We start from the raw sequence: 13,783 nt of genomic DNA, 5'->3' as shown, positions 1-13,783 counted from the left end.
AACTCTGCAACCACATGTATCATTTGTACTTTAGCTGTTCATGCAACTCACCACGGATCATCAGTACTGTTTACCATTCTCTATCTCTAATAACTCGGATGTCTTACGTTAGCTTAGCTACGTAGTATATGCACTGCTCAATTTAAGAGCTAAATACACGATTATAAAGAGAACGACGACGGGCGGCACCCCGCTTGAGTCTGGGGACGTATCCGTAACGCTGCTTGTGCCTTGTTCTTGGGCGTTACTTCAGTACTTCCAAGTTGACCGAAGTCAATCAAGTGAATATCGTGGCTCCTAAAGCTTAAAGTCAGATGTGCCATGGTCGCTAGAAGGCATGAGGCCCTAACCCCCAATTTGGCCTTTCATGCTGGCAGTCCATGCAGTCGTGCACGAGGACAAAGGTCGTCGTACTTCAGACGCTTTCCTGACTTATCTAAGGAAAGAACGTTCCAATGCTGGTATATCATCAAGTGCTAACTAGACTGTACGACTATGAATCTACACTAGCGCAAAGATCCTCGTAGCGAATCATACCCAGATTTGAGGGAAGTGCGAACAAGCGTCCAAGGATAGACAAACAATTGCTTAAACGCTGCTTGGATCTTGCTGCTACCACGAGGAGTCGCTTTGGGCTCTATTGTGACAGCTGAAGTCTCTTCCGGAGCCTTGGGGATCATGGACTCCAGTATGCTGACAATTTCAGCGGCGTCGGGTCGGTTCTCAGGGAACGTGTCCCAAGCCCTCTCCACGAGGACCCGAAGGGTCTCGTTGGATTGAAGGAATCCAGAGAGGGGTGGCCGCCCCCCCTCCATCACAATCTTGACGGCACCATCGTCGATGCGGACAAGCGGGTGTGTCCCTTCTTCATCGGTCACCAGTTGACCAAATGGAGGGAGTCCAGTGTAAACCTGTCCAAACGGTCAGTCGGCCGATTACAGAAGTAGGTATGTTTCACTGACTTCCAGAATAGTCATCGCATACGCATAGATATCGGTTTCCTTAGTGCGACCTGTAGGAGGACCGTATGTCTCTTCGTGTCTCCGGGTGTACATGATTTCCGGGGCCATCCAGCGAGCCATACCAACTGGCCTCGCAAATACATGATCGGGGAGGTCTGCGGGGGTAGATAATGCTAAGCCATAGTCACAGAGCACAGCATGCCCATTGTCATCAACAAATATGCTAGCCTGAATACTTAATATCGCTCAGAGGAGGGAAAATGTATCAGTGCTTACACCTCGAACGTCACCATGTATTATTGGCGGGGTGAAGCCATGTAAGTATTCCAATCCCCTAGCGACTTCTGTTAACTAAATAACGCGTGTAAGTAAGGCGTACTCGGAGGACCATTTTCCAAGCTCACAAGAACCAGTACAGTCTGCGACCTCTCCGTTCCCTCGAGGTCGTTTTCACTGGGATATCTCTGACCTAGATAAGACAGGATATTCCCGTTGGCGTAGAATGGATAGACTAGCGCTGGCATGTAGGCTAGGTTGAACGCAACCCCATAAAAAGGTACCAAGTTTGGGTGATCAACACGACACCAGGTCCGGGAAGACTCTTCCAACATCTATAGAGAATCATTGTCTAGAAGAGAACAATACTCGGGTGGGCAGTAATAGTACCTTTTTCATTGCGTTAGCGAAGCCAGGTCCTGGCAGGGAGGGTCCGCCAATGAATATCTTGATAGCAACCTGCATGGGACATAAGACCATGCATCAAGGTCGCGCGCGACTACATACCTTCTCTCTTCTAAACCGACCTCTGCTGATCGTGCCCAAAGACAGATGCGCCATGATTCCCCGTTGGACATTACGGCGCGTAACCTTGACTAGTGCTGTGATATCCTGATAGCATCTTTTAGAAGGAGGGACATAAATCTAGTTGCGGCGCCTTAACTGAGGCTGGCTTCGCAGATGCATCGCTGTTGGTAAGCAAACGTCGCATTCGGGGGGTTGGAGCTTGGTTGGACTCATGGAGAGACAAACACAATTCATACAAAAGTGTAATTCTGGACCCATTGAGCCAAACAAGGACAAAGTCCGTGTGGACGTATCGTAGAGTCCTACTTACGATGAATTGGAAATGAGTTTCGTAGTCTTCATGTCTCTGACCCTTGTCAGTCTCTTGTGTGCTGAGATTGTTGCTTTGCATTAGGTACTATTTTATATTTATACAAGTAGTAATTACATAGATGCTTGAAAAACTTTCGTCGGAGGATTCATACAAAGAGGAAAGTACTCGGCTTTGCATGCCAAGTCCTACACTCCCTGCCTTACGCAGGGATAATAGAGGGGGTAGTAGGAGAGAGTGCTTCCAGCTGCGTCATGTATTGATGTGCATTTGGTCGGCGAATGGGGTCGGCCGCCCATCCTAGGTCAAAGATCTCCCAGAGACCTTCGGACATTTCTGAGCAGTCGCGGTACGTCTCGATATCTGGTCTTTTTCCTTCGGAAAGGAGGCGGACGATATAGGGTCCATCGAAGGGATGGAACGGAGGCCGGTTTGTGACCACCTAAAGGGCGAGAGTGAGGATAGATCTCTGGAGGCAGGAAGCACAACGCACTCGCAACAAAGTTACCGTTAAGGAATAGATGTCAGATGGCTTGGTCAATGCCACTATTTGCGTCGGGGAATTGAGAAGCTCTGGGGCAGTGTAGTGCTGGGAGGATGCCAAAGCCGTCTCAAATCCGTCCATGCCTATGATCCTAGACCGGCCAAAATCACATAGTAGGGGCCTATACTCCTCGTCCATCAGTATGTTTTCCTATGCAAGCATTTAGCATGATACGCAGTTCGCATGTACGACCGAACATACAGGTTTGATATCACCATGAACAATGTTTTGTGCGTGGATGTAGTGTATGGCACTAGCTATTTGGCATGCCTACTCAGATGTTAGTAAGCATACGAAGGAGGGAGCATGCCACTTACAAGAGGTAAACGGTGCACAAGGGGGTTATTATCCAGGTACTGCCGCAAATTGCCATGAGGGCAAAGGGGCGATATGAGGGCTGGTACGTGGCTTGTGAGCTTTTTGAGACCGGAGCAAATCCCCAACAAGGCTAAAATGTTCGGATGTTTCAAGGTACGCCAAACCAGAGTCTCTCTGTGGAGATACTGATGGACCACGTCGGGAATTAGTTAAGAAATAAATGTGTGGTGGTTAGTACATGCCTGTGCGGCCTTTGCAGCCATATTGGGGCCAGATGGTAGTTCCAGGAATTTGACAGCAACCTGGCGTCAAATGTCTATGTCAGCCTGTGATGCTACTTCTGTTCGAAGATGGGATTGCGCACCCATATTTTCTTGCCCCGGCCAATTTTGTATATCCCTCTGTACACCTTCCCAAAGCCACCCTCGTCGATGAACCCCGGCACGTATGTTACTTTTCCCTTGAGGTCCTGTGGCTACATAACAGCTCGCTGTCGCAGACGACCTCAACAGACTATCGCGACGAACCAGTTCCGTGCCCAGTCCTATGTCATAAGTGGTTGGTTGTTGTACACCACGGGGAATGGACAATCTTGCGAAGAATTGGTGCAATGTCTGGTTAATATTTTCAGTATCTCATCAACTGCAGCGGTGTCGATGACAATGTCCTACCTTTTTGTAATCCGTGCGCTGCTCCTTGGTGGTTGGGACGATCAACATCGTGATGGGTATGTCTCGGTCAACGAGGAGCTACGATGTCTGTAGACAATGTATTTTGTGGGTGCTCAAGATGGAGGTGCTGCGGTATTTCAGTACCTCCAGATTCCAGGATCCCGGCACATATAGTGTTCCTTGTACTTTCGAAGCGAGCTTGAACAAAAAGCGAACAATAGCGGTGGAGGTAAGTTGACGACGCAGACCTGTGGGTCCCATTTTTCATCCAGCCGTAATCCTCAGGCAACCACGAGGTAGGGCCATCGACAATCTGATATCGGTGCTCACAACCGGTGCAGACGTGCGGAGAAGGGACATGGCTGACTGGCAGAACTACTGAGTTTGCCCTTACATAATGCCCAACAGTGAAACGCGGCACAGTAGGTCGACGAATTCCAATCCGCCCAATTACGTTGGTCGGAAGTACTCGGCCTCTGCTCGCGGAGCTTAGAAATTGATCGCAGTTTACACTCCGATCATCGATCATTGATGTCAAAGCGGTTCTGGTTTTCATTCACAAAGTGCTTTCCTTGTAATCTTATGCCCGGGTAAGAAATTAGAATCGTATTTGGTTGCCATCTGTCACACTTCAGCCGCGCGCTCTGGTTGTGGGTCCACAAACGTGAGTACCAATTGCTTTTAAACCGTCCATCTCAGTTCGACGAGTGAATCACATCCATTGTACTCGTTACCTCTAATGTCACTGTTGAAGCTCTTCGGGAAGCAGGACGGTAGCCCGACGTTGAAAGACCGCATAAAAAATGGTGAGTTAGGCCGTTTTGCAGGACCAATTACCCTCGGAGGTCATATTTCACAACACAAGGATCAACATGCAGATCTTTTCAAGGGCACACTGAATACATCCCTCCATGGCCAAAAACAAATTCTGTGTACTTTGGAGGCTCGGTCATGTTTTTTTTCTGGCTGAACTGGCCTCTTTTCCACAATTCTGAATCATGGGAAGTTGTTAAGAGCCACACTTGCGGGGGCTTGGGATATGCGGACCCACGGGTGCGCGGTTCCATGTAGAGGTGCGGAGGGGAACGAGGAAAGCAAGGATGTACGGGCTTGGCTTCAGCTACTGGCTGCGCCTCCCACACTCTTGCGTGCCCTGTATTTCCAGAGGGAGTCCTACGCGGGTACCAAGGGTACGGGTGGAGGCGAGGGGATGCGACGGGGAAACCTCAATAGAGAGGCGAGGATGTGAGTGCGGAAAGGAACTAATATTTGAACTAAGGTAGGTAACTGTATGTACTGTACAGGAATATATACTGGGGAACACGCGGCGTCCGCGTGTTCACAAAACAATAATGAGCCCAGTCATAGTAAGTACAGTGTGCTTGAATATGTAAGGGGACACTCCTATTTTCTCCTATTCCCCCTGTCCCGCCCCCTTCCTCCTCGTTCCTTTCCCCTTTCCTTCATTCCCTTTCCTTTCCTTTTGTCCCCTTACCTTTCCGCTTCCCTTCCGTTCACTCCCTTCGCATCCGAGCCCCGTCCGGTGACTCCGAAGTCTTCCCGCACTTCGGACTTGCTCGGACGCTTCGGACTTGCTCGGACGCTTCGGACTTGCTCGGACTCGTAGATACACTTCGGGGCTCGTCCGGGCTACCTCTATCCTCCTTTCCCACTTCATTACTCCTTGTCCCCACTTCCCCAGGTCGCTGGCACGACTCCTGTACATTCCCCTTCCACTTCATTATCACATGCCCCCTCGTACCTTGTGATATTCGTTTGTACCTGTGGCTGGTGTACTATACAGTTACCCTTCATTCCTCCCACGCTACTACAGTATATACTTCGCTTCCTAGCATGGAGAATCCCCATCCTGTTCTCTTTGGATTCTCCCTCTGCTAGGTGAGCAGCTCTCTCATGTATTGTAGTTAGTCTTATTCATTTCTTTGGATTCTCCCTCTGCTAGGCCTGTGCTGTCGGCCATCTTGAGGTTGCCCTTACAGAATATGTACTTAGTCCGTAACCTGAGAAGTCCGAGTGGCCGCGTGTACACATGGTCCGAGCCCATAGCCAGGAATGCACGTGAATGCGCCCCTAGTAGCCCTTAAGGGGCTTCTTGGATGTGCCTATAACAGAAGTGTGGATTTTGCTTGCCGTAGTTGGTTTGTGCCAAGAAAGCAGCACTTTTGGTAGAGATTTGATGATTTAAGACTGTAATTTGGTGAAGGTTGTTCAACTTCCATCAACTCGAGACTTGCTGACGTGGCGCGCGCCTAATTCTCTGAGCTTATGGTGTACACACTGGGTGCATATCGATGAGAACTCATATGCGCCCTCCTAGCACTCATAGATTCTATGCATAGTACGCAAGTAATAGCTAGCCATCTACCTAGTCTAGGAATATACACTGAATCCTTGCCCTAGCACTTTGAAGCAAGCTACCGCCGGCGCAGCCCACAGATCCATATTAGCTCATTATGGTGTGCTTCATCTGTTGTATGATGAGCACAATATTCGGACAATTGTTTGAGCAGATGAAATGCTTTGTTTACCCAGGGCATAGCTGTAGTATCACTGACACCTCTGTTAGAACGGGGGGTGGTAGTGTGGTCGATACAACAAAGAAAGGAATTGTATCAGGCAAGATGAACCGGAGAGTTCCCAAATGTAGGTAATCTCTCTGGAATGAACCCCACTGACTGATGCAGTGGGCCTTGTTGAAGACGAAATTGAGAATTGTCGGGGTAAACTTTCTATTCTTCCATAATAAAGTGTAGTATTAAGGACCGTGTCAAGGGGCCTCTTGACTCATCCGTACAGGGGAGCGGGAGCACGGACGTGCGGACGAGCAGAGCACATGGGACTTGGCTTCAGCTTTGATGCTGCGCCCTCCTAGCCCTGCAGTGTTCCGATTTCGGAGAGAGCAAGGTGAGAGGCAAGCTCCACGGAGAAGCCCGCAGCAAAGACTTTAGAAGACAAGATGACGGAATAGGAACCAAGATTCAGAGTAGAGAATACATGTCTACTAGTGCTACTATAAATACTGACTAACACATGTATGTAGTGAGGCTAGTATGTAAGTACACATGTAGGTGAAACATGTAACAGGTGAATCCAAGTGCTGCATACCATGCATAGGCCGCAAGGGCGGAGCCCGAGGGACTCCGAAGGTTTGAGTATCCAAAAAGGGGCGTAGGGGGGACCCCTAAGGGGGCGTGAGGACTGGTCTATGACACGTAGGTGGGGCTCATTAATTTCTCAGGATTTATGATAATGGCTCTATATTCTCCGGATTCAATGGCCTATCAACACAATTGACATTAGAATGCATCACAAGGTCACATGATCCCCACGCACCTTGAACATCTCTGGCTTAGCATTCTCTGCCATCACTAAGATAGTGGGTAGGCCAACTTTATTCAGATCTTCGTGTTATAGGCGCATCCAGGAGGCCCCTTAGGGGCTACTGACAGGCGTTCCGGCTACAGACTCGGGCCGTGCATATACATGGCTACACGGACTTGTCACGGGTTTTTGGACTTGTACATATTCGAGCATACTGTATGTATTCCTACCGAACTCATTGCCGTTTTGTGAATGCGCAGACGCCACGTGTTCCCCAGTATATATTCCTGTACCATACATACAGTTACCTTAGTTCAAATATTAGTTCCTTTCCGCACTTGCACCCTCGCCTCTCTATTGAGGTCTCCCCATCGCATCCCCTCGCCTCCACCCGTACCCTTGGTACCCGCGTAGGACTCCCTCTGGAAATACAGGGCACGCAAGAGTGTGGGAGGCACAGCCAGTAGCTGAAGCCAAGCCCATATGTTCTCGCTCCCCTTGTTCCCCCTCCGCACCTCTACGTGGAACCGCGCACCCGTGGGTCCGCGTATCCCAAGTGTAAGGGGACACTCCTATTTTCTCCTATTCCCCTGTCCCCCTCCCTTCCTCCTCATTCCTTTCTCCCTTCCTTCACCCATGGACTCTTACATACATCCCCTTTGTCCCCTTTCCTTTCCACTTCCTTTCCACTCACTCCTTTCGCATCCGAGCTTCGTCCGGTGACTCCAAAGTCTTCCCGCACTTCGGACTCGCCTCGGACTCGCTCGGACACTTCGGACTCGCTCAGACTCGTAGATACACTTCGGGGCTCGTCCGGGCTACCTTTATCCTCCTTTCCCACTTCATTACTCCTTGTCCCCACTTCCCCAGGTCGCCGGCACGACTCCTGTACATTCCCCTTCCACTTCATTATCACATGTTTCCTTGTATGTACCTTGTGATATTTGTTCGGACCTGTGGCTGGTATACTGTACAGTTATCCTGCATTCCTCTCACACTACTACAGTATATACTTCGCTCCCTAGCATGGAGAATCCTTATCCTGTTCTCTTTGGATTCTCCCTCTGCTAGGTGAGCAGCTCTCTCATGTATTGTAGTTAGTCCTATTCATGCTTTGGATTCTCCCTCCACTAGGCTCGCGCTGTGCGGCCATCTTGAGGTTGCCCTTACAGTAGCAACCTGGACCTGGAATATACACGGACACTTGCCAAACCACTGCCATGTAATCTTGTGTATGTCTTCTATACTCCAGACACAACGTGATGGTGTTGTCATTTACTGAGTGGATGTAATTAATTATACTACATATTTCATTTACTACATTTGGCTGATTTCTACGTGGGAATCAAATTATCTTAACAAGAGAGTGACAGCCTGCCGCAAGCTTGGCAGAGGGCATGGGAACAAAAACGGTAATCTCGGTGACACATTTTGTCAGCCGCTCTATCGAGAGTTTCAAGCTCGCTTGACGATGTACTTGTTTACATTGCGCCTTAGCGCGCATCACGTGCTTGAAAAATTCTCTCGTATGAGCGGCTGGTTCTAGGAGCCTGGGAGCCTGGGTCATGTGCGCACGAGTCCGAAGAGGAAAGTGAACGGATAGGGGATAGGGGAGGAACGAATGCACGGAACGAAAGGTGCAACCCTTACAGTGCCATGGTCGCTAGAGGGCATGAGGCCCTAACCCCCAATTTGGCCTTTCATGCTGGCAGTCCCTGCAGTTGTGCACGAGGACAAAGGTTGTCGTACTTCAGACGCTTTCCTGACTTATCTAAGGAAAGAACGTTCCAATGCTGGTATATCATCAAGTGCTAACTAGACTGTACGACTATGAATCTACACTAGCGCAAAGATCCTCGTAGCGAATCATACCCAGATTTGAGGGAAGTGCGAACAAGCGTCCAAGGATAGACAAACAATTGCTTAAACGCTGCTTGGATCTTGCTGCTACCACGAGGAGTCGCTTCAGGTTCTACTGCGACGGCTGGAGCCTCCTCCGGAGCCTTGGGGATCATGGACTCCAGTATGCTGACAATTTCAGCGGCGTCGGGTCGATTCTCAGGCAACGTGTCCCAAGCCCTTTCCACGAGGCCCCGAAGGGTGTCGCTTGATTGGAGGAATCCAGACAACGGTGGACGTCCCCCTTCAAGAATAATCTTGACGGCACCGTCATCTATCCGGACGAGCGGATGTGTGCCTTCCTCATCGGTCACCAGTTGACCGAACGGTGGTCGGCCTGTATAAACCTAAGGAAATGGTCAGTTAGTGCTCATCGAGTTTCGTACGGGGGCTTCATTGACCTCAAGAATCGTCATCGCGTACGCGTATATATCCGTCTGCTTTGTAAAACCTGCAGGCGGGCCGAATACTTCTTCGGGGGCTTTTGTGCTCATAATCTCCGGAGCCATCCAACGCGCCGCACCCACGGGTCTTGCATATACGTGGTCTGGAAGTTCTGCAGGCATTGATAACCTCAAACCATAGTCAGACAGCATAGCATGACCATCGTCGTTGATGAATACGCTAGCCTGAATACTTAGCATTACTCAGATGGCTTAGAAGACGTACGATTAAGACTCACACCTCGAACATCGCCATGTATTATTGTAGGAGTATATGCATGCAAGTATTCCAGCCCCTTCGCGACCTCATACATCTGGATGGCACTCCGTTAGTATGACACCGCCTGACATCTCGAAGCTCACCAGGGTGAGTATCGTCGTTAACCTCTCTGAATCCTCGAGATTAGCTTCCCCTGGGTATCTTTGCGCGAGATACGAGAGGATATTTCCGTTGGCATAGAATGGATAGACTAGCCCTGGCATGTACGCGAGACCGAACGCGACTCCGTAGAAAGGTACAAGGTTCGGGTGGCTGACGCGACACCAGACGGGGGACGACTCTGCCAGCATCTTGAAGAAGGAGCGTCGTTATCCAACGAGTTCAAATAGTGCGCTGATCATATCAATACCTTCTTCAACGAGTCGGTGAAGGTGGGACCTGGCGAAGAAGACCCGCCATTGAATATCTTGATCGCTACCTACGGATAGGTGAGTTGACTACTCTCTGGCCTACGCTGACTGACTACATACTTTCTCTTTTCGGAAACGGCCTCTGCGTATGGTGCCCAAGGACACCTTAGCCATGATCCCGCGTCGGATTTCAAATTTAGTGATTTTGACTAGACGAGTGACATCCTGCTTTGTCTTCTGAGGATGAAGGGAAAGAAAAGAAATGCAGGTATCTTAACTGAAGGTATCGTTACAGCATCAGTGCTGGTCGCGCGCAAACGTCGCATTCGGGGGATGGAGATCATGGACGTTTGCGACCATGTTGCGAGTAACGATAACTAATGGACCCATTGTACCAAATAAAGGCCAACTTGAGACAAACAACGCGGAATCAATCGTTGCCCATTGCCTTGTATTGTTGAGTCGAATTGACTGACGAATTGCCGTCCCTTTGTGACGCACCTCGCTAAGAGTCGCTAATGCTGATTTCATTGGCGTATAAAATAATACCACTGTCCAACTACAAGCAATATGATACAAACCACCAGCGGGAAAGGTCTACGCATCGCATTCAGGGGCTACGTATCAAATCTGGGAGGAAGGGCTTCGATATCTGACATGTACTGATGTGCGGTTGGACGGAGAGATGGATCGCATGCCCATCCTCGGTCAAAGAGCTTCCAGAGCCCTCCAGTCATTTCCGAGCTTGCCTCAAAATATGGCTCCGGAAGGGGTCGCTTCCCTTCCGCAAATAGGCGGTTAATGCGGGGACCAATCTCAGGATAGAAAGGGGCCCTGTCCGTGACCACCTAGATGTGTAAGAGTGAGTAGATCGCCTGGCCACGAGCAAGAGCCTGACGCACCCGTAGCAGCGTTACTGTCAAGGAAAAGATATCCGATGGCTTGGTCAACGCTACCAGCTCGGTTCGAGCGTCGAGAAGCTCCGGCGCGGTGTAATGGTGGGAGGATGCTAACGTCGTCTCGAATCCATCTATTCCAATGACTTGGGATCTGCCAAAGTCGCACAGGAGAGCTCTGAGTTCTGCGTCAACAAGTATGTTCTCCTGGGAGAAAGTGTGCAGGTGAGTGCGGGGTATCTATTGCGAATAACAAAACGCACAGGTTTGATATCACCATGGATGATGTCCTTTGTGTGGAGATACTCCAACCCCCTGACCACTTGGCATGCCTACCGGAGGACTTAGAGAAATGAATTAATATGTAAGTGCTAAAGTACGTACAAGAGGTAGTCGCATCGTATCGGGGTTAAGGCGCAAGAAGTCTCTTAGATTTCCGTGAGGACAGTACGGGGAGATGAGGGCAGGTACGCGGCTGGTTGAATTGTTCAGCCCAGAGCAAATCCCCAGCAAGTCCAGAATATTGGGATGTTTTAAAGTACTCCAGACAAAAGTCTCTCTGTGAAGGTACTGATTCGCACATCAGAGGTTAGCTCATCGCGTATAAGACTCATTGCAAACACATGCCTGTAAGATCTTCGTGGCCATATTCTCGCTCCATGGTACTTCCAAGAATTTGACAGCAACCTAACGTCAAAGATTTGCGTCAGGTTAGGTACCACTGTTCACAAGAGATTGACGCACCAATATTTTCTTGCCCCGGCCGATTTTATATTTCCCTTTGTATACTTTTCCGAAGCCCCCTGTGCCGATATATCCTGGCTCAAATGTAATCTTGCCTTTGAGGTCCTGAGGCTAGAAACGGTAGCGCGTTAATCACGAATGCCCACAATGGTTCAATATTGCGACGGACCAATTCTTTGCCTAGTCCGACTTCATAAATCACCGGTTGTTTTATACCGCGAGGGATGGACAATTTTTCTATGAGCCGGTGTAATACCTAGAGGATATGTTCAGTTCATCATCAGTTGTAGCGGCATCGATGACATGTCCAACCTTCTTATAATATGAGCGCTGCTCTTTGGTAGTTTGGACGACTTGCATCGAGGCGGTCATGTCTCGATCAACGAGGAGCGGTGGTGTCTTCAAGACAGTGTGTTTGGTGGGTGTCCAAGATGGAAGATACTGCCGTATTTCAGTACTTCCAGGTTCCCGGACCCCAGCATTCAAGTATGTATGGTGGTCTTTGTATTTTCGAAGCGCTGGCTTGAACAAAAAGCGAACAATAGCAGTGGAGGTAAGTTGACGACAGTAGACTTGTGGGTCCCATGCAGCCGTAATCCCCAGGCAAGGTACCACTTGCACGAGGTAGGGTTCCGTCGACAATGTGGCATCTGTGCTCACCACCAGCCTTGCAGACGTGCGGCAAGGCAGAGTTTTCCCTTACATAATACCCAGCAGCAAGTACGGCCAAAACGCGGCACAGTAGGGTCGAATTCCAATCCGTTGGTCGGAAGTCCCCGGCCTCTATTCGCGGAGCTTATAATTTAAGCTTACACTCCGATCATCGATGGTCGATGTCAAAGCGGTTCTGCTTTTCATTCACAAAGTGCTTTCCTTGTAATCTTATGCCCGGGTAAGAAATTAGAATCGTGTTTGGTTGCCATCTGTCATACTTCAGCCGCGCGCTCTGGTTGTGGGTCCACCAACGTGAGTACCGAGTGCTTTTAAACCGTCCATCTCAGTTCGACGAGTGAATCACATCCATTGTACTCGTTACCTCTAATGTCACTGTCGAAGCTCTTCGGGAAGCAGGACGGTAGCCCGACGTTGAAAGACCGCATAAAAAATGGCGAGTTAGGCCGTTTTGCAGGACCAATTACCCTCGGAGGTCATATTTCACAACACAAGGATCGCCATGCAGATCTTTTCAAGGGCACACTTAATACATCCCTCTCCTCCTGGAAGGCCTCTCAACAGACGGTTAGTACCTCGGTATATCCAGAGTCCTAATTGTAACCATTCTCTGTATAGGTTATCATAAAAACATACAATGTAGACAACAACAATACCTTAGAACGGGTCATCAAAGTGTGTACTGGCTTGCTGGACTTTCGGAGAAACGGCGCTCATCGTCGATGCTCGCAGCGGATTAAGCGTGAAGCAGATCTATGGAAATCACTGAAACATCCGAATATTGCAGAGTTCCTAGGGGTTTGCTATCACAAGAGCTTTGATGCAGCTGGTATAGTCTCGCCGTGGTACTCGAATGGGACACTATCGGTGTTCCTCAAAAACAATCCGGACATTGATAAGTTGGGAATGGCGAGCGTTTTCATCTGGTCCTCCGAATATCCTGCTAATAATCTCTAGGTCTATGGGATAGCAAGCGGCCTGGATTACCTACACCGATTGACCATCGTCCACGGCGATCTAAATCCCGTTTGTCTTGACATCTACCTACTTTGCAACCGCAAGCACTCACAATGTCTTCAGGAACACAGTATCATGGTCCTTGACAACGGCCAGCCGGCTCTGGTCGATTTTGGTCGCTCGAAGAATTTGAGCAGATCAGGTTATACTACCAAAGCTTCATCAACGTCCGACTTATACAGAGCGCCGGAGCTTGTTGACGAGTATGGCATCGAGGGATCAAACTCTCCGTATACCACCCAACAAGATGTCTACTCGTTTGGGATGACAATGCTTTTTGTGGGTGTGGTCTCCGTCCTCGGGTATTCGAGTTGTGGTGCTGATAATTGAATGTTTGTAGGTGCTTTCAGGACAACTACCATTCTATACGTATGGCCCTGTGAAGCTTGGTGTGCAGCAGGCCAATGTCGGGACGCAGCTCCGTCACACCGATTACCCGGGGATCGAGGCAACACACTGGGATTTGGGGACGAGATGCTGGGCGCACATCCCCGAGGCCCGGTGCTCGTCAGCGACCATCATGGAGGTGCT

The 13,783-nt window shown here is 49.5% G+C and overlaps 5 protein-coding genes across 5 annotated transcripts; 1 reads left to right on the top strand and 4 right to left on the bottom strand.

Moving 5' to 3' along the window:
• Positions 1 to 506: 506 nt before the first annotated feature.
• Positions 507 to 1,799, bottom strand: RIPK2_2 (Receptor-interacting serine/threonine-protein kinase 2; the record flags this gene model as incomplete). The annotated part of the gene is made up of 6 exons (XM_036776113.1): positions 507 to 911; positions 963 to 1,190; positions 1,239 to 1,313; positions 1,367 to 1,573; positions 1,629 to 1,697; positions 1,746 to 1,799. The coding sequence occupies 6 exons, from the start codon at positions 1,797 to 1,799 to the stop codon at positions 507 to 509; spliced, it is 1,038 nt and encodes a 345-aa protein (XP_036632132.1).
• A 479-nt stretch (positions 1,800 to 2,278) lies between these two features.
• On the bottom strand, positions 2,279 to 3,657 carry PC9H_006567 (uncharacterized protein; the record flags this gene model as incomplete). Its single annotated transcript, XM_036776112.1, has 8 exons — positions 2,279 to 2,518; positions 2,570 to 2,770; positions 2,822 to 2,890; positions 2,938 to 3,017; positions 3,177 to 3,240; positions 3,303 to 3,413; positions 3,466 to 3,552; positions 3,610 to 3,657. 8 exons carry the CDS (start codon positions 3,655 to 3,657, stop codon positions 2,279 to 2,281), a joined length of 900 nt encoding a protein of 299 aa, XP_036632131.1.
• Positions 3,658 to 8,792: 5,135 nt separating this feature from the next.
• On the bottom strand, positions 8,793 to 10,097 carry RIPK2_1 (Receptor-interacting serine/threonine-protein kinase 2; the record flags this gene model as incomplete). The annotated part of the gene is made up of 6 exons (XM_036776111.1): positions 8,793 to 9,197; positions 9,252 to 9,479; positions 9,533 to 9,607; positions 9,657 to 9,863; positions 9,923 to 9,991; positions 10,044 to 10,097. The coding sequence occupies 6 exons, from the start codon at positions 10,095 to 10,097 to the stop codon at positions 8,793 to 8,795; spliced, it is 1,038 nt and encodes a 345-aa protein (XP_036632130.1).
• Positions 10,098 to 10,540: 443 nt separating this feature from the next.
• Positions 10,541 to 11,935, bottom strand: PC9H_006565 (uncharacterized protein; the record flags this gene model as incomplete). Its single annotated transcript, XM_036776110.1, has 8 exons — positions 10,541 to 10,771; positions 10,826 to 11,026; positions 11,083 to 11,151; positions 11,204 to 11,389; positions 11,441 to 11,506; positions 11,564 to 11,674; positions 11,733 to 11,819; positions 11,876 to 11,935. 8 exons carry the CDS (start codon positions 11,933 to 11,935, stop codon positions 10,541 to 10,543), a joined length of 1,011 nt encoding a protein of 336 aa, XP_036632129.1.
• A 669-nt stretch (positions 11,936 to 12,604) lies between these two features.
• Positions 12,605 to 13,582, top strand: PC9H_006564 (uncharacterized protein; the record flags this gene model as incomplete). The annotated part of the gene is made up of 4 exons (XM_036776109.1): positions 12,605 to 12,802; positions 12,854 to 13,150; positions 13,193 to 13,261; positions 13,316 to 13,582. The coding sequence occupies 4 exons, from the start codon at positions 12,605 to 12,607 to the stop codon at positions 13,580 to 13,582; spliced, it is 831 nt and encodes a 276-aa protein (XP_036632128.1).
• Between the last annotated feature and the right edge of the window lie 201 nt (positions 13,583 to 13,783).

The sequence above is a fragment of the Pleurotus ostreatus genome (assembly GCF_014466165.1).
Source record: "Pleurotus ostreatus strain PC9 chromosome Unknown scaffold_4, whole genome shotgun sequence".
Taxonomy (NCBI): Eukaryota; Fungi; Basidiomycota; class Agaricomycetes; order Agaricales; family Pleurotaceae; genus Pleurotus; species Pleurotus ostreatus.
Note: the sequence above shows the minus strand (reverse complement) of the source record. Positions and strands in the feature narration are given on the sequence as shown.